The following is a 25,385-nucleotide window of genomic DNA, read 5'->3' as shown; positions in this document are numbered from 1 at the left end:
AAATGAAATGTCTGGAAGTAATAAAAAGTTATAGGGGTACAAAAAAGATTAGAGGTTTGCTAGGAGTGGAGGTACAAACGGGATTAACTATCAATGGTGATGGTTGCACATGATAAACTTATGAAAAATTACTGAATTATACACTTTAACTGGGTAAATTTTACATCAAGTCTTTACAATAAGCCTGATCCCTGAACCAGCAGCAGCACCTGGAACCTTGCAGAAATGCAGATCCCCAGACCCCACTCCAGACCTTCCGAGTCACCAACTCCAGGATGGCACCCAGTAACTGTTTCACAAGCCCTCTCGGTGATTCTGATGCATGCTGCAATGCAAGAGCTACTGGATTAAAAGGGAATGAGGGGTCAGAAAAGTTCCTAAGGGTAGCTCCCTGGTTTGGGGATTGGAAGGCCCAGTTGCTGGGAAGGCCACTAAATGAGGCTGGGAACACAAGAAAGGCTTAGTAGTTAAGTAGCAAGGAGTGTGCAGTGCCTGCGGGACACCTAGCAGGATGTACAGCAGACACTGCATCTGTGACTCTCCAGAAACTTCTAGTTCCAGACATCTATGAATGGAGACATCTACTGTAACCACAAGGAGATTCCCAGGGAACTTGGCTTCTGACACAGTTAAGAAGGGGACTAGGAGGCAAGGAAGGCATTTTATATGCCTTTTAGAAGCTTACGGGGAAAAGGGTGAGGCAGTAGCTAGTCAAGTTATGAAGGGTCAGAGGAGGCTAATTTTAGAATGGGACAAATTTGATAAAGAGGAAGAAGACAGTAAGAGACTTAAGATTCAGGAGAGAAAGCCAGAAACAATAATGAAACAAGTCTAAGAAAAGGCAAAAGGAGTCAGATCCAGGGCAGACTTTGTTCTTGGACAGAAACCAGACACCTCATCTGAAAACAGAGGGTATATATATATATGTGCTTGTAGGTTACTGAAGAATATCCCACAGAACGGACTTTTCTACATAAAGTAGGATACCAGGTCATCTGCTGAGAGAGGAGACAGGGGCTAGAGGGTTTAAGGGCGGAGGTTGCTAGAGATGCAGAGGAGGAGGTGGAAGGTTGGTGAGAAGCAGATAATCAACATAGGTTGAATCTTAGACTAGGGAGATCCAGAGAAGTTTGACAGGTAGAAGGAAACAAAGGAAGAAGACACCCAGGGTCTACAGGACTCCACATAACAGATGAGAAAAAAGAGCACGAGTAAGATGGAAAGACAGGAGACTGTGCGCCAAGATAGAAACGGAAACACAGGGATCTGCCAGGAAGCAGGATCTGGTGTTTTCAGGAGCAAGAGTGTGTTCCTGGGGTGGACAGCCGGATTGGATATCCCAGCCATTTCTACTCATGTAGAAAATGTACAAGCCCTAAGCCCTCAGCTCAAATGCAGAGATTGTACTAAACCCTCTCCATGACAGCTGTTGCTGCTGAGGTATTTAATCCTGGAAAGCACGGTCTGTCCTCCCCCAAAAGTTTTGGTTGCAACAACTGGGGTTACAGGTGGTGTTTATAAGCTAATTGATAAGCAGAAGTGTTTTGACATCCTGACCAAGTGTTCTTTCTTCCCAGCATGGTGCCTGAGAAATGAGGGTGTGAGTTCCGTGCTCCTGGGATCATCCACTCCTGAACAACTCATTGAAAACCTCGGTGCCATTCAGGCAAGTACTACAGCGCTTTCCGGTAAACTCCAGAGACTATCATGGTCCGTTGAAGATGTCCCCAGGCAGTGTCCCATCTCTTTCCACCTCTGTCCTTTATTGTGTCACAGCTGCATGAAGGCCTCTAATAGAGGGAAAGGCCATCTGTTTCTAGCTGGGGGGTGCGGGGGGGGGGGGTGCTTAGCATAAGGGGGGTACACAAAGGCCCAAGAAGCAACAGAACTTTTACAGGACATGGATCCAGGGGTGTCCTCTTATGAACAGGCAATACTGTCAAAGCACATTCTTCAGGATGGTATGTGGGACAGTGCATTCCAAGACCCAAGCAATGTTACACTGGGCGACTGAATTCCCAAGCCTGACCATAAAAACCTGCTTAATAACCTACCTGAAATTATGCATTACTCCTTTCCCCAAATAGTTGCCAATCTACGTTGTGCCAAGCCCCCCACCCCTTTCTGCTCCCATAGCATCCTGTATTCCTCCTCCCCACCACAGTATTTGTGATCATGTAGTAGGATTACCTGTCTCACCACTGGAATGTGAGCTCCCGGAGGTCAGAGATTTTCTGGCATCTCCACCGATTTTCCAGTTCCTAGCATACTGTGTCTCTTAGTCAACAAATACCTGTTGAATGAATGTTTCCCACATTTTAAGAGGATATAGGCTCAAAATTCTATTTTGGATTTCCAGGATCACATCTTTCTAGCAGCAAATTCAGGACTAACCACCTTCCCCGGGGAAGAAGTGGATTGGATTTGGTAGGAGCCTGCATCGGTAGTGAGAGAGAAAGTGGGAGAGAGATGTTCCTGGGGGCTCTATGTGTGGAGAGGGTGAGGTTAATGGCTGCTGTGACCATCCCGTGCTCCAAAGGCCATACCTCAGTCCTAAGCCTGCCCCATGCTTAGCCCTGAGGGTCCTAAGGACCCTGCCCACTACTCTTGCCACAGCCAGCACCTGCCACAACAGGTATGGTTGTCTATTTTCCTACTGCTCACTGGGGAACAGAAAGGTCTCCCCTGCCTGCCCATCCCTGAAACAAGCCCCATTAACCCTTCCAAAAGGAAACCCATGGAGGTGTGAACGAACTTGATTAAACTTAAAACATTTTTTAAAAACCCTTTTGGCAAATAGCCCAGAATATGCTGGGAGATAAATGGTGCCAACCTCCTTCCCATCATCACTTTCTTAGGGCTGTGCAGCTGCCCCTGCTATGAAGAACCTCTCCAGCCCCCCAACTCCTCCCAGAATTCTATGGGGTTCCATCCCGTATGGGGAAGGCTCCTTCTTATGAAAGTCACCCCTACCTTATTTTCACTGATGTTCTGGGAAAAGATAAGACTACACGGTGACAAGGAGGAAATAGAGGAACAGTCTGTACACAACTGAAATTCAATGATTTCAATTCCATTAACAGCTATTTAGTATGTATTGTATGTTTGGCACCACGCTAGTCATGGAAGGTACGGAGCGAAGAACTGGCCTCTGCCCTCATGAGATCACGGGCTGGCTAAGAGTGAATCAGATAAAAAAAAAAAAACCAATCTATCCCTTAGTTCATTCAGATCTTTGAGAGCCTACTATGCACCAGGCACTGGAGACACCTTAACAGACAAAGATACTGTCCAGGCTTTAAGGAGTTTACATTCCAGTGGGAGAAGCACATAATAAACATGAAATAATTTCAAAATGTGAGGACTATTAGGTAACTAAAGAGGGTTCTGTAACAGAGACTGAGAAATGGGTGGGCCTACTTCAGATAATGTTTGTGCCAAAGGCCCCTCTGGGATAGGTGTATCCTGAAGTCCAAAAGAGAACGCAGCATATGAAAAACCCAAGCAAGAGCATTCCAGACACAGTGGAGAACAGTGCAAAGGCCTGGAGATCATTAGGAACTTGGCTTTTTCCAGGAACTGCCAGCCTAAGGCTAACGTGGCCAACATGTAGTGAGCAAAAGGGACAGTGGATGCATTAAAGTGGAGTCAGGCAGGAGATGGATTTCAAAGGACACTAAAAAGGTTAGTTTTGTTGTATGTGCAACAAATCCTTCGGAGCGTTTTAAGGACATGCTGTTATTTGAATTTTTAAAGATTGTGCTGGCTGCTTTGTAGAAAGTGGAATGAAGAAAGGCAAAGGCAGTTGTCCAGGTGATGAGAGATGCTGGCTTGGATTAGCTAGGATGGCGGCTATAGAGGTGAAGTGGATGGATTCCACAGGCTTTGGACACAGACATGACTTGCTGATGGCTCAGCCAGAAAAGGGAGGAACTGAGATTCCTATCATGCGAATAGTGACCACTGCCATCCCAGGGGGAGTTAATACTGCCTGGGAACGGTAAAAAGAGGTAACTCCTGGGCTGTGGGAGTACTCCAGGTAGCAAAAGATGTATTTCAGAGGAAAACTCCGGAGTCCATCATCTTCTCAAAGCATTTCCTCCCTAGCAAGGCTCAGGCTGATAGCAGGATGCAGTAAGAGATGCTCAAAAGGTAAGATAATAGGGATGCTACCCAAGCTGGGAGGCTGCTTACCTTGGAGGCTCCATCATCCCCTCCCTCTTTCCACTCCCACCTCCGGCCAGCCCAGCAAACTTCCACCCGTTGTGACTGGGCAGCTGGGGGCACCCAGCCATGGTGGGACTGGCGGCAGGACAGGAAGTGTGCGGTGCCAACAGTGGTTAAAGGAAAGTTCTAATGGGCACGAGAAGCCAGCTGCTCTAAGGGATGGAATGTGCCTCAGCCACGCGTAAACTGGAGGGACATAAAGTCAGAGCCTCAATAAATGGCCGACTGGAGAGGATAAACCACAGCTGCAGACAGGCAGCCATCACCTGCACAGGCCCCCATCCGCCCCACTTCCACCTAGAAGGTGGAGAGAAGCAATGTTCTCCCTTCTGAGGCTCCCCATCACCTCCTCAGAGAAATCCAAGCTTCTCAGCAGGCAGGCCCTTCACATCCAGGGCTCATCTCCCCTCACTGTTCTCCTTCCTTGGTATCCTCAATCCACCAATTATTCCAGTCAGTAGAACAGCAAGGTTGCCAAACTGGTAGCCTGTGGGATGTTTGTGTCATCTGTAGTGGATGAAAATGTTTTACAACAGTTGCCAACGTTAAAAAATCGGGCGACTTCACATAAAATTCTGGAGGTATGGCTTCTCTTAAGTCTTACAAAAGGCTATATATACATTTTTTCATGTTTTATTCAAGTACTTTTATGGTTTCTTTTTTTAATGTTTAAATCTCTGAAATTTATTTTCGTGTAATGGAAGAATTTTTTTTTCCCTCACATGGCTAACCCATTATATTTTAGACAAAACTTCCCACAAATCTAGTTTCTAGATTTGGGTCTCTTTATTGTAGTCTCGTTTGAAAGAACACACTAGTTTCAATTCTGAGGTTCCAAAGCTGGTGGGAAATGAAACTCTCCCTTTAGCTTCAGACAGGAAAACGTTAACCAGAACTAGTTTCTTAGGCGGAGTAGTTCTACTCTTCTGCCAAACCCTAAGGCTTTTGAGAACAGCACTTGAGTGGAGACAAGGTCACCCGGGCCAGCATGATTGCAGCAGAGGAAGGGTGAGGCTGAAACCTCAGAACTGGCCATCATGCTTGTATTTTGCCAGAGTCTCCACACAGGGTCAGTCTATTCCTGTGAAAAAGTCTGCCTTTGTCCCTCTTCTTATGGTGTAATGCGTGCCCTTGGTCCCCCTCTCATGATAAACGCTAGCCTTGGGTGATCTCATCCTCTCCCAGGGCTTCAGTCAGCATGTCTACACAAATGACTCACAAACCCTCAACTCCAATCCTCCTGCCAGCACTAACCCACAGCTGCACTCGGCTGCCTACGGAGCTATGCCTCTGTGGATCTCCCCTAGACACCTTAAACTCAACACCTCCTACTTCAAACTTCTCATATTCCAAACCACTCCTGTGGCTCTCTGTCTCCATAATCTACACCTCTATCCTTCTAGTGTTAAAACCATCATCATCCTCCAAAATGTCCTTCTGATCCAGTCTTTTTCTACTTCACTGCCACCCGTTAGTTCATGCTTTTATCATCTCTGGCTCCAAGAAATTTCTAGCATCTGCATTCCCTTTCAATCTCCTTCAAACTACCTCCAGGTGCCTGACAGGGTCACTCCCAGCTCAGAAGTCCTGAGAGGTTCCCCACTGACCACAGAATCAAGTCCCAACTCCAAAAAAGTGGCATTTGAGGGCTTCCACGCTGTTTACCCCAATTTCCCCTTTCCTATCCCTACCATCACCACCCACTCTACACTTTCTTCATCTCACAGACTTCTCTCTCATGAGCCATTCCATCTACGAGGGATGCCTGTTAACCCCTGCCCATCCTTCACCAGGGTTGTGACCACCAGTGGCAAAAAATCTCTCTCAGTCTCTACATCTGTGCTGTCCACAACCCTAGCCTCTAGCCACACGTGGCTTTTTAGTGCACAAAACCAGCTTGTCAGAATGCAGATGTGCTCTAAGTGTTACATGTACTGGATTTGAAAGACTTCGTACTTAAAAAACATACAGCATCTTATTTTCTATACCAACTACATGTTGAAATGTTTTAGATAAAATGGGGTAGAACTATGAACTTCACATGTTTCTTTTCACTTTTATGTGGCCATGAGAAAATCTAAAATCATGTGACTCGTATTTCCATGTGTATTTCATTTACACAGCATGCCTTTATTCAGTTAAGCAATACTTAGAAGCACCAACTATAAGCCAAGCACTCTTATCATAGGAGATTCAATGACAGAAAAAAACAAGGTCCCTGACCTCAAGGAGCTTACAGTCTGCCAGGGACCTTAGATTCTAGTTGTGGTTTATAAATGTACGTAAGTCTAGACAACTTTGCTTAATATTAAGCACAAAGAACAAATGATCAGGTACTAACCAACCGTATCCTTTGTACTTCTCATGCTCTAGGTTCTCCCAAAGATGACATCACACGTGGTAAATGAGATTGATAACATATTGCGAAACAAGCCCTACAGCAAAAAGGACTATAGATCATAAAGCAGTGCATGAGCCATAGGACCTGCATGGTTAAAACTGCGGTCTACACTGGTACAGAATGGTGTTACTAGCCAGTCTTTTGAGTCACTTAGCAGCCTGCTGCTCAACCTCTAGTATTCCTGGATTCTGAGGTACCTGCTGTCGCTACCACTGTGCACCTGAATAACGAGCACATCTGAAAACTCACAACCAAGAAAATCCATTCTATTTTCTTACCTTGGACTGGAGTCACCTGTTCTTGCATTGCTCTGTACGCCTCATGCTTATGCCATAGAAAGGATATGAGGGGAAGACCTAGTGCCTTCAGGCATTTAGTAACTTACAGTAGGCTGTACAGATCTATTTTTTCAAATGAATAAAATCCACAGATGCAATGTGGATTGCATCAGAAAGAGGAGGCTACGTTCACTCAGAAGTCTTACTTGGGAGAACAATTTTACCTTTTTTTCCCCCCTATTTTCACATGGTTATCAAAGGTTGTCTCACTTGTCATTAAACAAAACTAAAATTCCTAGGTATTTGCTTTCATTACCTTTTAAAAATATTCACTGTTGCTTGGCCCCGACAATGACCCTGTATTGTAACTGACCCAAAGCGTCTCTATTAAGATTCTATTAACGTTCTGTCCATTCACATACAGAGATAATTAAAGGATGAACACCCAATCTTTAACTTGAGACAAGATGGCTAATTTACGAAAGGGAGGATTACACTGCTAAGGAAGCTTAGCTTTGAATAAAATGTAATGTATATGCAACTGAAGTGTTCACTTTTGACTACATTTTATTAAAACCTGCTTTATACTTCTGACTGCTTGTAGGCACAGCTTCTGCAAGTTTAAATATTTGAGCTTTAAAAATAAATACACAAATGCTCAGTTTTGTAAGTAAACCTGTAAAATATCCACAAAGGCAAATGTTTGCTGTTTAATTAGCACTGGGATTTTACAATATAATGCTTGTTTTTGAGCAGTCATCATGAAAGTGAATCATGGACTTTGTGAAAAATGCTATCACTACTCAGAATACACTGGGTGAATTAACTTGCCTAGTGAAAAACAAATGTTAAAGAATTTCCTCATTCTATAAACCACATTATATATGCACTAAACTAAATGCATGGAAGCTCTCTGCATGGATTAAAGGGGCCTAGCCTTGTTGCACACAGAAGCAGAAGTCTAACCTTGCCATTACTGGTTACCTACCCTCATGAGTATGTCACTTTGGAAAAATTGTGAGACTATATTGTGTGTACCTGGAAGGAAGGAAAACTTTGGGGGGTGGGATCCTAGCTCTCTATTTGGACACATGAGCATGTACAAAATTCTAATTTTCTGGCTAGCCAGTACCCCGTATAGAAATCACTTTGACGTTTAAAGATTATACCATCAGCTTAAAATGCTATTTTCTGCCACCATTTCCAAATATGTATTTCATGATTAAGTTCTAAATCTTACAGCGTTAGTGTGAAATACCAATGAATTTTCTTTTTTGTTACTACTACCTGTATTCTAATAAGGAAACAGTTGGGTTTTTGCCCAGGAGTACCAGATTAATGATGGAAATGGATCATCTTTCAGTTGTTCATTGTGTATTCAATCCAGTGAACTACTACATGCATAAATGAGCTGAAGTTGGCTAATTGGACCTGCAATTTAACTTCTTTGCTTAGAGTAATAAAAGCATTTTGTGCACTTAATCTCAATTAGTTTGTCTCTGATCTTTCATTATAAGAGTGTGCGTGTGTGTATATATGTATATATATATCCACCTCCATAAGATAGGAAGAATCATCTGAATAAAAATTATGTTGGCAAGTAAGCAGCACTGAATGATACCCAACAGAAACAGGATTAAAAGATTTCAATAACAATCCCAAATTTTTCCTCCTCTTAATGAAGAAAATGATTAACTGCTAACAATATCATCTCTCATTGGATTTTAGAAATACTCTGCACTAAAGCTAAAGCTTCTCAAACTCTTTTAAAAACACCTGCAATTAAAACCAAATACAAACATTATTGCTTAGCCATTAGTTTTCTGACTGACAAATCATCTGCCATGGTAAATATACATTAGAAATGTCAGTTATATCCTTAAGAAAAATTTCCATGCACCCCCATATTCTTTTCTGGAAAGAATGTCTTGGCAGAGAACATACCATTCCGAAGGGTAACCTGGCTAGCAGTCATCTGCATACTGAAATCTCAGCCAGCGGAAATGCAAACTAGACGCTGTGTGCCTGGCTGCCCACTTTAAGAACTATCACTTCATCAATAGTGCACCATCTGTCAGCAGATGTCAGAGCCTCACTCCAGCCAGCTTCCAGGCCACAACTCCCTGGCAAATGAGGAAACCAGGCCTAAAACCCAAGTATTCAGTGTTCCAGTCCTGTGCTCTTTTAAGGATGAATTTTATGAAAAATTCTGTAGGGAAAATTTTAAGTTAAAAAAAGCTTAAGAATCCAAATTCAGAATCCATTAAAAAGAGGCAAAAGTGAGAGAAGAGATGCAATGAACACTCATAAGAGCCAATGAGAAGTGAGTCTCTAACCACATCCATGAAAATCTAAACAAACCACCCCAAAAACCCTAATCTTCAATTAATTCCCCTGCCTGAGAGTCCCAAGAGGTAGGAGATAATCCCCTAGAGCCTAAATAGATAGATCTGTAGATCAGTTCTCTATCGGTCTAGGTCTATGCATCCTTTGTGTCTCCAGAAACGGCAGTGACTGGCACGCATGCTGAAAACACAGAAATTGGGTGGGCAGGACAACACGGCAGGCACATGCTGGCAGAGGCCTGACGTGCTGCTCTGTAAGAGAACCACACTATGCCCATCACTGCCGCACAGACATTTAATTACTATCTCAGAAACTATAAAGATGCACTTGTACATGTGTGAAAAATTTAAACAGTAATGTCGAATAATGTAATAAAGATTATGTACTTATTCATATGGCTCTCAAAGATGTCAAGGGCAAATATAAGTTTTAAAAAGCAAAGTTTAATCATACTTGACAAATAAAACCTTTCACAAGAATTCTGGGTGTGAATCCAACCTCCATATTCTGGTTAACTTCAAACCTTGTACATTATTCTTTCCAATTTAGAATAATTTACCAAAGAGGACAACTGGTAGATTTTTACCGGCTTATAAGAATAATTTCTAGCTAAGATTTTTATTAAGTTGTAAATGAGAAACTAAAAATAGGAAAATGTAAAATGAGCCAACATTTTAAGCCTCTACTTACCACAAGGAGTGTAGGGGGAGGGGCTATTTAATCGATTTTAATCTCAATTACAGCAGAATCCTTTTTATTTTACTGGTATTGGACATGGGGTCTTTTAAAATACAAATTCTACAGCAGGTTTTTATGAACTAAACCAGATACAGCCCATCATGATTCTATGTGCCACATAGCCATTTTAGAGATGAGGAAAAGTTCTGTAATTCCCAAGAGTAAAGTACTTGTACAGTAAATCCTGAACGAAAATTGGCAATGTGAGCATATACCTTACAAACTTATGCATAGAAATTTAACAGTATAGAAAGTCAGAAATCATTATCAGAACCAAAAAATGCTATAGGTAAAATGCAAGACAAAACCAAATTTTGCTTATATGCTTTTCTACAAATTACTCAGTTTATGAACTCAAGAAACATTCTATTAAGAATATTAAGCCGATGCCCTTTTTCACCACCCTACTGTAAGTACGGCACACGGTATTGTAAGAATGGTGGCAATTTCCCCCCCTTCTACACAGACACTGACATCTAGTGGCAATTCTCTACCAGCAATTAAAGAAAAAAAAATACTTGACCCAGCTGATAGTAGACCCTGATGGTTTGTCAAATAAGCAAATGCATTTAGTACACAAATTCCATGCCACCAAACTACTGACCCCTTATTTATCTACAAGAAAAGTTAACATAGTAAGAAAAATAAACCTCCTACGTCTTTCACTACTTTGCAAATGACTCTCTGGTAACTTCCCTGTTCGTTCCATATTATCCAGTGACGGTACTATGGATAATAATGCACCAAAGAAAAATAAATTGCAAACTTCTAGAAGCAATGAGGAAATATAATCCTCAATGAAGACAATGATGATGTAAGTCACTAAGCAAATGTGCTCCTGCCCCTGTCCTCCTTCCAAGTTCTTAGATGTGGGCCTACCAAAAATATCCAATAGCACAGAAGATGAACTTCTGAGGAACACTTTTCTATAAAGTTATAACAAAACAGTAAATATTTACAACATTCACCTTAAACTTACAAATGGAAACTAAAGATTAAAAGTAAGGTTAGAAATTAGGGATAGGGTATTTCTTTTGAAGTACTGTTTGTTCTTTTGAAATTACTGGGTGTGGTCAAAGTTATAAGAATATGAACCTGTATCACTTGTGATTCTGTAACCTTTCAAGTATTACAGGTTAAAAAGCTTCCCAAACTTCTTCAAATCATGGCACGCACCAGAAAAATTGTAATTATCCCTACACACACTGGTTAAAAAGTGCAAGAGACTGCTCTTGGCTAGACCCAGGGGTGAAGAGGTTAATGTGAAGAGGTTCTGCTCACAATCGATAGGAACCTGTGGACCAAGAGGTCAAATTTATCAAGGTCCTAATGGAAAAATGCTGACAAGCACTAAAACCACCGCAATTCCTTGGAGAGTTCTTAGAATTCTGGAACTAAGACCATCAACATTACTTTGGCCTTTCACACATCAATATTCAGGAAAGTAGTTCTCTACTGAACATTCCTCTAGTGGTGTGAGACCCTAGTCAAGGAACACAATGACTCCAGTCTCTTAACAAGTCAAACCAACATGGTAGTGTTGAGCTGACCTCCCTGGCCACCCAAGACCAAAACTATACAGTGAACAGTATGTGCTTTAATCCCACAGGACTACCCTCGTATGCCTGTCCACTATTTTTAGCCTATTGCCTTGCCTGCCTTTCTTCTGTAAGAAAGACAGAAAGAAAAAGACAGAAAGAGAGGGAGAAAGAGAGAAAGAGAGAAAGAGAGAGAGAGAGAGAGAGAAAGAAAGAAAGAAGCAAACAAACAAATTTTTCCACAAGTTTCTCTTCCCCAAGTTGGAGACACCTTGTTTTTAACTTTGAGTTATTTCGAATCACAAATTCAGAGACTGGTAAACATGAGGCTTCTGTTCAATCCCCAGGGGAAAGGATTCATTCTGATATTTATGGTTCAAAAAAAGTTGTAATATTGTGGTTAGAACACAGAGAACCAGTTATTAACTTCTTGCTACTATTATAAATAACAGCTCAGTCCAGGTTACTGTGACCTCTGACAGATCAAGGAAACAAGTTATTTTCTCCTCTTGTGATTACAGCACACTGCATGACACTTTTTACCTTTTAATAAATGTCCTGGTACTCGGAGTTTCCTTTCCAATTCCTTTAATTTCAACAATCTGTCAAAAAAGAGCCAATACACAAATACTGAATTACATTTTGTTGGGTTTTTCAAACCCTCAAACTGCAGACTATAAAAACATCTTGTGTGTCTCTCACTCTGACCACCCTGCTACTTTTCCATATACCACAGGCCACCCGTAGATATGAAGCCAGGGGGCAAAGCTGACATGGTCTACTTGGAGCCAGTAGACAGGAGGGCGATGAGGCCTGATGAAGCACTTATGGACAAAATATAGTTCCTGTAAAAATTTAATGTTAAGGAAAAATTAAAAGCCCAAAAGCAGTTCAACACAACAAAAAGAGCCCATCTCTATGGAATGCAGTTTCCCTCCTGACACTATGAAATGACAATGATGTGCAGTCCCATTGTCTGCAAATACAATTTACAGAAGACTATAAAGAATGAAGAGCATTCACGGGAAATGTGTCCCAATTTTAAAAAGAGAACACTTGAGCCAGAAACCTAGAACACATGATCACAAAGAAAACATCTGAATTCCATTTAACCTAAAGGAGAAGAGCTAATCAAAGAGTATGAGCAGGAAGAAGAAACTTATCCTTTTTCCCCCCAAGAGCAAAGGAAAAAGAAGTCTCCCCCGCCCAGCAGTGTTTTGGCTACAGCTGGCGTGTGGAAGCAAAGAGGCTGTGAAAGTTCAGAGCTACTCTCAGTCACAGAACTGGACTGTTCGGGGAAAACCACTCTAGTATTCCCAGAAGATTCAAGTTGGAAGTGTCTGCTGTTTTATTACATCAAAAATTCCACCTGTTGGGGCGCCTGGGTGGTTCAGTCGGTTAAGCATCTGACTCGGTCTCGGCTGAGGTCACAATCTCATGAGTTCGAGCTATTTAGTGGACTGATTGCCTAGACAGTTTTTGTTTATAGTAAAATACTCAGGCAAATCAAAACCAAAATGAACTACTGCTTCCAGACTTCGAAAAATGCTAAGCAACCTTTAAAAGGATACACTGTGGGGTTGAAGTTCTTCAATATAAAGAAGGAGGCAACAATGACCAAGACCAGGAATAGGGTGTTGTTATAGAAGATGGAAAATGTTGTAGCTTCATAATCGGCAACTTCATTCTTCTTCCACAAGATTCTGCAGACAAACAAATCAAGTTTATAAATATGTATTATAATATTTTATATGCCACATGGCTCTAGTTCACTGTAAGTTTTTCCTTAAGCATTCTGAACAGAATGTGTTTTTAATATTTAATTTAATCAGCACTGTGCCCCTTTTCCTACTGAAAAAGGTATTTTACTCTTAATGAAAATAGCTGCTGGGTGTATTACCTTTTCTCCCAGGCAGTCAGAGCTTTGCAGGAAGGGACAGATTAATTATAATTGGCCTGGTTTCATCAACAGCCTAAAGAGACATCTTTCTCTAGGTCCTCACCTAAAACAAACTCCATGATCAGTAGCCAGATGAAGCTTTCCTGGCTGTTTGCTGGCTTGAGACTCTCAATAGCCTACAGATTTCAGCCTTCAATATTACAACCAGCTGTGGCTCACAGAAGCCGACTTCTTCGCAAATGCCGTTAGCCACCTTTAGATAATTCAAACAAGTAATCTGCTTGATCATTAGGAGGATTTTTAAATTTTTTTATTTAATCCACTTTATTATAGTTTATTAATTTACTAAAATTTTATCAACCTTTTCGTTTACTTCTTCACACAGGCAGCAGGAAATTCCAGGTGGCCTGTGAATAAGGGAGCCTTTATTCCACCTGGTTAGTTAACTTTGTAAAGTAATTTTTAAAAGGATAGGCTGTGACTAGTAGGATGTGAAATCAACAGGGTGGATTCAACACTCAGGGACAACAAATGAGTGGGCTGAGACCCACATTAAAAAAAAAACATAGAAAAATATCAAGTATACGGATAATTAGATAATTATCTTAGCTAATTATCATTTTTTGAAATATTTGCATATGTGCATGTTTGAGTGTATTTGGTCAAAAGATAAAGTATTTTATTGTGGATCATTATCAAAAAGGCTGAAAGCCATCACCACTGACACTTTATCCTCCCAAAAGATATATACTATTCCGGGGCCAGATGATCCCCTCCACCAATCCTAAGGACAGCACTATGGCTACTGTCCCTGGCAACTCCTACATTTTATTCACCAAATGTTCTAATACAAAGTCAACAAGCTTGACAGTAAAGGAGTTAAATGAGATAAACTATCTTCATCACAACAAGTTTGTGGTCTCAAACATAAATGCCATAGTTCCTTAATTCTATGGATAGAGTCAACCTAGTAAAACTTCTATTTAAGTTTGGGAGAAGTGAAAGACACTATATTAAATGCACAGCCATCAACTCTAATACACTTCCTGATTTCAGAGAGGTTTAAATATAAGTTTAAAAATATATAGGACTTGGAACTGGGAGGAAATACATTATACCATTTTAACAATGATCAAAGAAAACACCACCTCAGAAAGATGCAAAGGCCCAACGTGGTTTAATTCTAGAAAACACTCGAACAAATGCCTGTTTTCAAGACTGTGGCATAAGACCCAAAAAAGACAGGTTCCTTAAATAGGTTACTAGCATGCCTTCACTATGGTTGCTTAGATTATCCTACCTCCCTCCATCAGAGCACCTCTCCCTACCTCCCTGCCACGCCCTGACTCAAACCCATCTTCAAAAACAGTCTGGATGAAAGAAAGGGCTCGATCCTTCAGGTTGCCCCTGCTCCCAATATGACCAGGCATGACCAATACGCACTGTATATCAGTGTATACACAGGATTGTCTTGGACAGCCTTCAGAACTTTTTCTACCCCATCCATATCCTGGTTCATTTTGAAAAAAAATGAAGACCCTCAAATGCTGTCATCAGCAATAGTTCTGCCAAAACTTCACTGGTAAGAAATCTAGTTTGGGAGAGCACTTCCAAAGACTCATTTTTCCAAGGAACACTTCCTACAAGAGGAAGACTGAGAACTCAAGAACTGTTATCATCACATAATGATAAATGACAGACCAAGAAAAAAATAACACTCACATCCTGGGATAAATGTCAATGAACCTCTGATTCTCCTCAGCTGATCTCCAACCTTGAATGGATGGCAAAGCAGTTTCAAAGTGGCATGGAGTACCCATTCCAAATGACTATAGATGGTACCTTTGAGGCATACACATCTTAGGCAAAGAGGTGCTAATAGGCCTTCTCTTGAAACAACTTACTTTTGAGGGAGAAAAATGCTAGCTCTTTTTTTTTTTTTTTTTTTTGAAAAACACTAGATCTTAGTGAGAGCCTTAGTCCCAGGTATCAGCGTCAATTTTGAGGAGAGACCTGGGTACAATTTTATCCACTGTGGTTTCTAAGAGATGAATAGTAACAGCACAAATTTCCACTGATGACAGGAACAGAAACTTTATAATCCTCTGACACTCTGCATTTTATGTATCCACAAAACCTACCCTTCATTCTACTTTGAAATATCTGATCCAGCGAATGGCAAAGATATTTCATTTCCACTTCCAACTCTTCTTCACTCATAGTGACTATCTGACTACCATGCTGAGAAAAATTCTGAGACATATCCCAGGATCAAGAACACGTGCCAGACCAAATCAGGCAAGAGGAGACCCATTTGCCACCTCTGATATAATTCATCACCTAAAACGTACAGAGCTGTAACAAGCACTTTGAAAATGGGTAACTATGATGTATACTCCAATTTAAGAACCACTTTTCTAATAAATACTATAAATTCAGTAAAAAGATTAAAAAAAAAAAACCTAGATTCTCTAACCTCTAACGTTATGCAAAAATTTACAATCAGAAAGCTATGCAGCCAGACCAAATTAAAGCTGCTCCCTGAAAAAAGGCCTTCATTGTCACTATTTTAATATTGTACCCTTTGGAGGGCACATGGCTGGCTCAGTCAGTAGAGCATTCAACTCTTGATCTCGGGTTGTGAGTTCAAGCCCCATGTTGGGTGTAGAGATTACTTAAAATAAATGATTAAAAACACACATATATATCGTACCCTTCAATTTTTACAAAGGATCTAGGAGATAACCATTTCTATAATGTTTTAGTGGCTTTTCAAAACCACTGTAAAAGACATTGTTCGTTCAAGTTACTCAGCGTCCCTTAAATAAGGACCGACTTGATAAAGTCCTTCCAAGATTCAGTGCCAAGAAAGTTTCTTTTCAGAAGGACTTACATGCTGCTTCTCATCAGAAAATGAAAGTGTAGGACCTCGGACGCTAACCCTGACACTTGGAAGCTCAGAGCGAAGTTTAATGCTCAACTGCTGTAACTAACTCTGAGGTCCTTATTCACCCATCTTTACTTTTAAATGGTTTCTGATCTTTCAAAATTGTACTGTTCTGTTTCATATGCACTTTAATATTGCAAGTCTCCACAAGGTCTGTCTGGGGCAAGGTGGGTTAAAAATTCCATTTCACAAAGCACTTTGCAGACACTAAAATTTAAGATCTATGAAAACCACCTCAACTTGTGACTGTATTAAGCCCATGTAACAACTCTTAGGCACAAGTTTATTCAATCATTCAGAGACTTCTGCTACTCAGCTATTAGATTATTAAGCCTTCTAAGAGCAGTTGGCAGGAAAATTTGAGGGGTAAGGGCTAACAAATGTGGCACAGATTTGGGCAACAGGAGACAAACAGAGTTCTCTCTTTCCCAACCAATGCAGATAACCAAGAACTGGATGTCCCTAGGGAAGCTCACGAACGGAAATACTACCACCTAAAAATGCTCACACACAATACAATGTAAACTCTTCAAACCCCGAGGGGTGAGGCGATGTGCTCAAGGTCTCACAGCTATCAAGTGGCAGAGCCAACACTGGATGAAGTTCTGCAAGCTCCTAAACTCCAGGAGAGCAGTTACAAGTACAAAGCCTCAAGCCACACTGCCCGTGTTCTTGTTACAGACTGACCACACACTAATTAATCTATGACCTTGTGCAAATTACTCAAGCTTTCTGTACCTGTTTCCTCAAATGTAAAATGGAAATAATAGCCCTACCTCACATGGCTCTTTAAATGAGCTGTACGGAACACAAATAAAAGCATCTGGTGGTAGTAAAAATTCAAAATGTCAGTAACTGTCATTCCATTATATCTTCTACAATATCAACGTTTAACCTCCAGCAATTCCATTATCCACATTCTCTAGGCAGAAACCAACACTTATTTTCTACAAAGTATCCCCAGTTTTGATTATCACCAACGTTTTACAAGTCAAACCTTTCATCCTTTTCCTTTCGAGACATCTTTCTATTATCAGCTTCAGAAAGTTTTCGAGTCACTTCTTTGGAAACTGCATCCTCCCTCTTCTGTGCTACTCTAGAAAATAAAAGAAAAAATGTTTCCACATGCTCCAGGAATGAACATCACACTATCTGAAACACTCTGTACTCTTATTTTATATTGGCAACTACATGATACTTTACATTTCAAGAAATAATCTTGACAGAAAATTCCAAGTTTATTTTATTATAACAGCCAAATATAGTAACAGAATTCAAGTATTTTATTATAATAGCCAAATATAATAGAATTCAAGAACTTCTGAAACATAGTTTTGAATTCTGCTTAAAAGGGTAATTTTCCAGGGCTCTTGGGTGGCTCAGTCAGTTGAGTGTCCAACTCATGATTTCTATCATGATCCCAGGGTTGTGGGATAGAGCCCTGTGTAGGGCTGTGCACAGAGTAGGGCCTACTTAAGATTCTCTCCCTCCCCCTCTCACCCCTCCCCTTGCTTGCACACTCTCTTGCTCTGGGGGGGGGGGGGGGGGGGATAATTTTCCAAAGTTTAGGTATTTAATGGGTAAACAAGTCAAATGCATTTATAAATTATTGTAACCCCATTTTGTTTATTTGTTAAATTTATTTGTTCAACAAATAAATTTGGTAAGGTATTAGCAAATGATATAGGATTTCAATTCCAGTAAATAAAACTAGGCTTAAAAAAAACAAAGGAGAATTAGGGAAATAACACCTGTAACATATTAAAGTAATGCTTTTAACTCCACTCCAGAGTCTAATTTCACTAAAAATGATACCACATGAGGGATTAACCATAGCACATGTAATTAAAAGAACCACTGGTTGTATCAAAAGATAATATATTATCAGCCAGAAAAGGCTAGAAGTGGTATTTAAAAGATCAGATCAGGGGTGCTTGGGTGGCTCAGTCAGTTGAGTGATGGACTCGTGATTTCAGTTCAGGTCATGATCTCATGGTTTGTGAGTTCAAGTCCTAATTGGGCTCTGCACTATCAGTGCAGAACCTGCTTGGGATTCTCTCTCTCCCTCTTTCTTTGCCCCTCCCTACTCATGCGCTTTCTCTTGCAAAAAATAAATATTAAAAAAATTTTTTTTAAATATCAGATCAGAATCTTCAGTGACAAGTCAAACAAAAAATTAAAATGTATATGCATCAGAAAATCTTTAAGGTGAACTTCATGAGATTGCTAGTGAAAGAGAGGATAAAATTTAACCTATGATAAAATGCAAAAAGCCTGCCAAAGTTTATGACATGTAAATTCAATATGGTATATTTTTGATAATATAGGAGACACTGGTTAGCCATAAATATAGAAGAACTGATATAAGCAAAATATACCAACAGTCCCACTATGAAAATGTTCAACATGATACAGAGATGTATTAAAAGCAACAGGATGTGGAACATAGAAATCTGTTCACTCTATGTTCAATTAATTAATCCCTTGTTACTGTGCTATATTTAGTTCTGGTCAGTGTATCAAGGAAAGATGTGGAGAAATTAGGATGGATCCCTGAAAAGAAAGCCCAAGACCATTCAAGGCAATAGTTCTCAACATTTCTTTAACCACAGGGCTTCTGGGATACAAATTAAACACAAATTCCCAACTTCACTTGATTCATTATGTAAAAGTCCTGCTCTTAAGGGCAGAGACTCTGATCTCTGAACCTCTTTAGCAAACCAACTTCAAGTGTTTCCTGAACTTCACATAAGACCACTTTTTCTAAGGCCAGCTGATAAGAAATGGATGTGGTTTACAGCAGAAACCTTTCTGAGATGAACAGAAAGAAAAAAATACACACAAGTATGTGTGTACACACACACACACACACACCACCAGGATGCTAGGACACAGGAACAAACTATTTGCAAGAGTTAGCTACCTCCAAGTGTCTTTAGGACAGATCATCTGTCCATAGGACAAATCATCTCAAAGAGACCAAACCAGATTAACCAGTTAATTTCTCCTCTATATTCACCTAACAAACATATAACAATCTGTCAGGTTTATTATAACTCAAGAAGCTCTATTCTCTTAGGGCTCTTAAAAAATAAATCTCACGCACCACTGAATGCTCTGAAACAAAGTGAGGGTCACTCCAGCGGCCCAGCAATCAGCCAAATGAGAGGACCTGCAAAATCAACTGTTTTGCCTCTATTATTTTTTATCTATTTTAGAACCTCTCCAGAAAAAAAGAAAAATACCATCTATTCAATTTTTTTTTAATTTTTTGTTTACATTTATTTATTTTTGAGAGACAGAGGATGAGCAGGGGAGGGGTTAGGGTTAGGGAGACACAGAATCAGAAGCAGGCTCCAGACTCCGAGCTGTCAGCAAGGCTGACAGGGTCTCGAACCCAAGAACCGTGAGATCATGAGCTGAAGTTGGACACCCAACTGACTGAGCCGCCCAGGCGCCCCCCATCTATTTAATTTCTTAAAGAAAAACATCTTTGCAAACATTTTAAGTCATTCCACCTCAAAAAAAATTCCTACAGGCTCTCACCCTCAATGTCTCTGACACTGCACATAAACATTTGTTATGTGCTCAACACTATATACTTAACATATTATCCGTGTTATCATATTTAATCCTCACCATCTATGAGGCACCATTAGTATCCCCATTTTACATCTCAGGAATCCAACGACTAAAAAGATGAAATGTGTGCCGAAGGCTATATATTTAAGAACAGCAGAACTGGGGGGCACCTGGGTGGCTCAGCCAGTTAAGCATCAGACTCTTGATTTCGGCTGTCAGGATCTTACAGTTTGTGAGATCAAGCCCCGTGTCCGGCTCCACACCGGCGGCAAGGAACCTGCTTGGGATTCTCTCTTTCCCTCTCTGCTCCTCTCTCTCAAAAATAAAGAAATAAAGTTAAAAAACAAAAAAAAACCAACTGGGACTGGAATCCAGATTGTCAACACATAAGCTATCTTCCCTCTCCTACGAACAGCTACCCATACTCTGCCTCTTCCTGGGTCTTTGAGCTTTGATGCACCTTGTAAATCTGTAGGAGTTTCAATGTGAGTGGCAGGATTTAATATTAAATCAAAACTACAATTAAAGAAAACAATTCCACTATGAGAGAACCTATGAAATCAAGTCAGTAAGTCATTGAAATTTTACTGAGCTAAATGTACCGTTACCTGTTGTAAGGGACATAAAAGACATGGCAGTGGCCCTTAAGAAGCCTAAAGCAGTGGGGCACCTGGGTGGCTCGGTCGGTTAAGCGTCCGACTTCGGCTCAGGTCATGAGCTCATGGTCCGTGAGTTCAAGCCCCGCGTCGGGCTCTGTGCTGACTGCTCAGAGCCTGGAGCCTGTTTCAGATTCTGTGTCTCCCTCTCTCTCTGCCCCTCCCCTGTTCACGCTCTGTCTCTCTCTGTCTCAAAAATAAACGTTAAAAAAAAAAAATTAAAAAAAAAAAAAAAAAAAAAAAAAGAAGCCTAAAGCAGAAATGAGAAGGTAAAAAGACCATTAATTTTAATTCCAAAAAGGTTAATGAAAAATAATTCCCAAAACAAGTCAAAAGATGTCAAGTCTCAAAGAACTGAATTCCAAGGACATCACAAAGCATGGGTCATACAGGGTGCCCAGGTCTGAGGCCTTCGCTATCCACAGATGGCCACACCTCATGAGAAAGACAGCCCAGAACAGCAGAGGCCAAGGTGGGCTGAAACCGGAATGGCAGTTGGTGAAGAGGGCTGCCAAGCAGAAAGATGACAAAGATGATCACTCTGCTGGTCTAGCAGAAAGGCAGTCACACAAACTTGAGCTCCTATGGGTCCGGAACAGCAGCAGAAAAGCTCTTGAAGCCACTTTCAGCCACTGAGACCATTTCTGGGCTTCTTACAATAAATCCCTGTTAATTAAGATCATCTAAACATGTTTCTATTCCTTGTCACCCCAAGCCTAACATACGGACAACAAACTTAGAATTCATATTATGTGTGATCCTAAGATAGAGGAAATAGGAGACTCTTTTACATTTTCACACACTTAGAAGAAAAACTGTAATTAGCATTAAATCTGTCAGAGTTTTAAAATAAAAAAAAAAAGACCATTTCTTCCATGTCCAAAAGTAGTACATGGAGAACTCAGAACTATTCTTTGCAGAAAGAATTCCATTTGGCTTCAGAAATGTTAACTTACTTGTGGTTTGTTTTTCTGATGAAATTTACTTATTTTGAGAGAGAGGGTGCGCATGCATGAGGAAGGGGCAGAGAGAGGGAGAGGGGCATCGAGAGAATCCCAAGCAGGTTCTGCTGAGCAGAGCCTGATATGGGTCTCAGTCTCATGACGGCAAGATCACGACCTGAGCCTATGTTAAGAGTCACACATTTAAACAAGTGAGTCACCCAGTTGCTCCTGTTTTTCTGATAAACCCCATGATTAAGGCTAGTGCTTAACTGTTCGAATGTCTCCCTCAAAACCTACTTGCGTAACAATGTCAGAAGCATGGTCTCTGCTTCACTTAATAATTCTTTATAGCATTAGTATGCCTTCCCCCCAGCATAAACAGCTCAAATTGATACTTCTTGAAAACAAGACATACAAATGGTCTTTAAGACATTCTTCTATATAAAAGTGCAACATGTAATATATACTTCAACTTGAGAAATATACTTACTTGTGCTTGAGAACAAATTTCACATTTTTGTATGCAAAGGCTACCAAATAAGTGCTTACTAGGGTCATCACACTATAGAGAACGGCAGACTGAATAAGATCCATATGCCATATTCGCCAATATAACCCTGAATTAAGATAGAAGGGAGGGGGTACAAAAAGGAACAAAACATTACCACCCAGCTACAAAGGCCTGCTCAATTAATTACAGTTAAGCCTATAAAATACAGTCCAGGTTAGGAAATCCAATACGGTCAGTATATGTGGATCTTTAGAAGTGATAAAGTTACAGTCTCAAACTTTCCCAGCTCAGAAAACTTTAAAAACAGAACCTTCCCATTACTAGTCCAAATGAGATTTCTGCTTCTTCTGAAATGAGAATAAACTCAGGAGCAAAAACAAACAAACAAACAAAAATCACAATTCACACTTCCCATTTCAATCGGTATTACTATCCTAAGTATACAGCTGTTCCAAAACACCACGTGCAGTCCCAAGCCATAGTTTACATGCTGACGTGGCTATATGAAATCAAGGAGGCACAGAGCTCCACGACACGTTAAAGGCACGGTGGGATTTAAAAGGCCGAAAGAAAATAAATCTCGATTTAACTGCCTAACAAACGTGCAAGCAGGAGGAGAGACAGGAGATTCAAATCCGGGAACCCTGAGCTATAAAACCAACTTTGCCCAAGTATGCAAAGTTCTTTCATCGAAGTGAGAATTCTAGAAATGACCTAATAGCATTAAAAAGTTGAAACCATTTAGAGCGCGGGCTCTTGGCATTGGTCCAAACTCTCTCACCAAATTAGGCAAACGACGTTCAGCAGTGTGAAGTGTTTCACCTAAAGCTACAATTCTCGGGTCGAAGGTTAATGCGAATCTGACTCTCGCCTAATTCGTTAGTTTTTCCAAAATAATTAACGATAAAGTTTTAAAGCTCGTAACGGTAAACAACTGTGTGTGGGGGGAGGGGGGAACAGAGCAGGTCATTTATGCATGTAGCACAAAATCTTAATCCGGTCGTTTCCCGATTAGGGGCCCCCATCCCAGAACTAATGAATCACAATCTCTGGGAGTGGGTTCACAAGGGACTTTCCTGTGAGGCCGCCCAGCCCCGTCCCCGACGAGAACACTAAGGCCCACAGAGGCTACACGCTTTCCCCGTGCTCTGGGAGAGCTGGAGACAGCCGCGGGCTAAATGCCCCAGCACTCACTCCCGCCAGTCCGCCGGGCCCTGCCACGTCCCCGCCCAGCCCGACCCGCTGACGGCCTGCCGGGCCCGCCAGTTCCCGGCGCTCACAGATGGGGATGGCGGACACGATGAAGGCGTTCCCAAAGAAGAGCGCGGAGGACTTGGCCGAGAGGTTGCGGCTGAAATCCTGCAGGAGCAGGTCCTCCTCAGATTGCTGCTTGGAGCCGCCTTTGGGAGCCATGGTGGAGCCGAGCCTCGAGCCTAGAAAGCCGAGCTGGCTGACGCCGCTGGCACCGCCTCCGCGGTCGCCTTATCCACTAACGACCCGTCAGCGCTAAACGCGGAGGCGGGACTCGGCGCGGAGCGGGAGCAAACTTCCCCAGGATTGGCCACCGCTATGTACGTTTCCCGGCGTGATTGGGCAAGAGGACCAGACTTCCGTATTCCTGGCCAGCCCCTTGGCTAGCCGGCTTCCTAAAGAAGGACGGGATTTGTAGTTTCGTGGGTGCTTTTTTTAATGAGCAAAACTTTATTGCCGTTCCACTTCACAGGTGCCGTCACGCTTTCCAAGTCGTTGGCGTTACAAACGAGGAAACTATTCTGGCCTCGAGTCATTCAGCCGGTCATGCAACAAACGTATACGGTTAGTATCCTCTGGGTATACCCAGCACTGGGGCACTGGAGGAGGAAGAGGAGAAAGAGAAGTATGGATAAACATGTGTGAATCCTTTCTTCTTTGCACATCCATTCTTTCATTAAATATCCTTAAAATCCTATGACATGCACCTCATTGTCCTCATTTTGCCGGTGAAGAACCTGAGGGTGAGAGACTGGCCGTGCTAGTCACCAGGGAGTAGTTGGCTCTTTTGAACAAAATAACAGGCTACCTTTTCACGAAAAAGAAGGCACTGTGGCTTTTAAGGAATTCGTGGTCTCACTGATGAATATTTAAAATGAGTCCAATACATTTACAAATTACTACATTTTTATCACTTTATTTCGACTCAATCTTTAGAGTTATATGGTCTCCGCAGCCATGCTAAATGAAACATGGTAAGAAAAGAACATGTTAGCTAGACAGGCCCCCTCTGAAGCTCAGAAAAAATGAATATGCCTATTAAAACAGGTAGATACCATTTTTAACTCATTACATTATCACTTTTTCTTTAAAAAATACTCAACCACTTCATACATAGAAAAAACTTTCATCTACATTACTAGCATCAGACAGACTTCTCCAACCTTCAGCTTCCCTATCAACAGGTAAGCAGATCTTTCATCTAAACTTTATCCAAATTGCAGTTGACCTCCACGGTTTCCATTCTAATGGAGCTTTCTGTCTGTAACTTTTCAGTCTATTCTCTATAGAGGTACCCTAGTGAGTTTTCCTGAAATACAAATCTTTCATGTAAATGCCAGAAGTGTTCATCTAATGACTTTTTCAGAAACTTAAAAGTATTCATTTAAAAATACCTGCATGGGATGCCTGGATGGCTCAGTCCTCTAAGCATCTGACTTTGGCTGAGGTCATGATCTTACATTTCATGATTTCTAGCCCTCAATCAGGCTCTCTGCTGTCAGCGGGGAGCCCACTTCAGGTCCTCTGTCCCCCTTTCTCTCTGCCCCTCCCCCACTTGTGCAAACTCACAATCTCTCTCTCAAAAATGAATAAACATTAAACAAAATTTTAATAAAAATAAAAATATCTGCACTATGTCCCTTTTAAATGGTAAAATGCTCTTTTATTATGCAATGGTGATGATAGAGAACAAACTCTTATTTCTCTTCAACCTACTCCCCTCTCTCTAAGTTTTTTCTACTGAAGTATATCACACCATTTTTCACACCCATTTGCTTAGGCTAAAATGCTAGTTTTCAACACTAATTCCTTTCTTTCCCTCTCCATCTGTGACCAATTCATCAGCAAAACCTTTTGGATCTGTATAACTAGATTTCTTGTTTGTTTTTATTTTTTTTAATGTTTATTTTTACCAAGTTAATTAGCATACAGTGTAGTCTTGGCTTCAGGAGTAGAATCCAGTGATTCATCTCTTAACATATAACACTCAGTACCCATCCCAACATGTGCTTTCCTTAATGCCCATCACTCATTTTCCCCACTCTCCCACCCCCATCAACCCTCAA

At 41.1% G+C, this 25,385-nt stretch overlaps 2 protein-coding genes across 4 annotated transcripts in view; one reads left to right on the top strand and one right to left on the bottom strand.

Moving 5' to 3' along the window:
* Positions 1-8,432, top strand: part of KCNAB1 (potassium voltage-gated channel subfamily A regulatory beta subunit 1) — a 391,903-nt gene extending 383,471 nt beyond the window's left edge. For all 3 annotated transcript variants that reach the window (XM_042954544.1, XM_042954546.1, XM_042954547.1), the window contains exons 13-14: positions 1,578-1,666; positions 6,601-8,432. In XM_042954544.1, coding sequence (XP_042810478.1) covers positions 1,578-1,666; positions 6,601-6,690 — 179 coding nt within the window. In that variant the 3' untranslated portion in view covers positions 6,691-8,432. The remainder of the gene's footprint in view (positions 1-1,577; positions 1,667-6,600) is intronic.
* Positions 8,433-10,650: 2,218 nt separating this feature from the next.
* On the bottom strand, positions 10,651-23,572 carry SSR3 (signal sequence receptor subunit 3). The gene is made up of 5 exons (XM_042954548.1): positions 23,349-23,572; positions 22,048-22,174; positions 17,373-17,471; positions 13,100-13,231; positions 10,651-12,373 (listed from the first exon to the last, which is right to left on the bottom strand). Exons 1-5 carry the CDS (start codon positions 23,479-23,481, stop codon positions 12,307-12,309), a joined length of 558 nt encoding a protein of 185 aa, XP_042810482.1. The 5' UTR covers positions 23,482-23,572; the 3' UTR covers positions 10,651-12,306.
* Positions 23,573-25,385: the final 1,813 nt, after the last annotated feature.

Source organism: Panthera leo, chromosome C2 (genome assembly GCF_018350215.1).
Source record: "Panthera leo isolate Ple1 chromosome C2, P.leo_Ple1_pat1.1, whole genome shotgun sequence".
In the NCBI taxonomy this organism is placed as follows: domain Eukaryota; kingdom Metazoa; phylum Chordata; class Mammalia; order Carnivora; family Felidae; genus Panthera; species Panthera leo.
The sequence above is the reverse complement of the archived record's forward strand: the minus strand, read 5'-3'. Positions and strand labels throughout refer to the sequence as shown.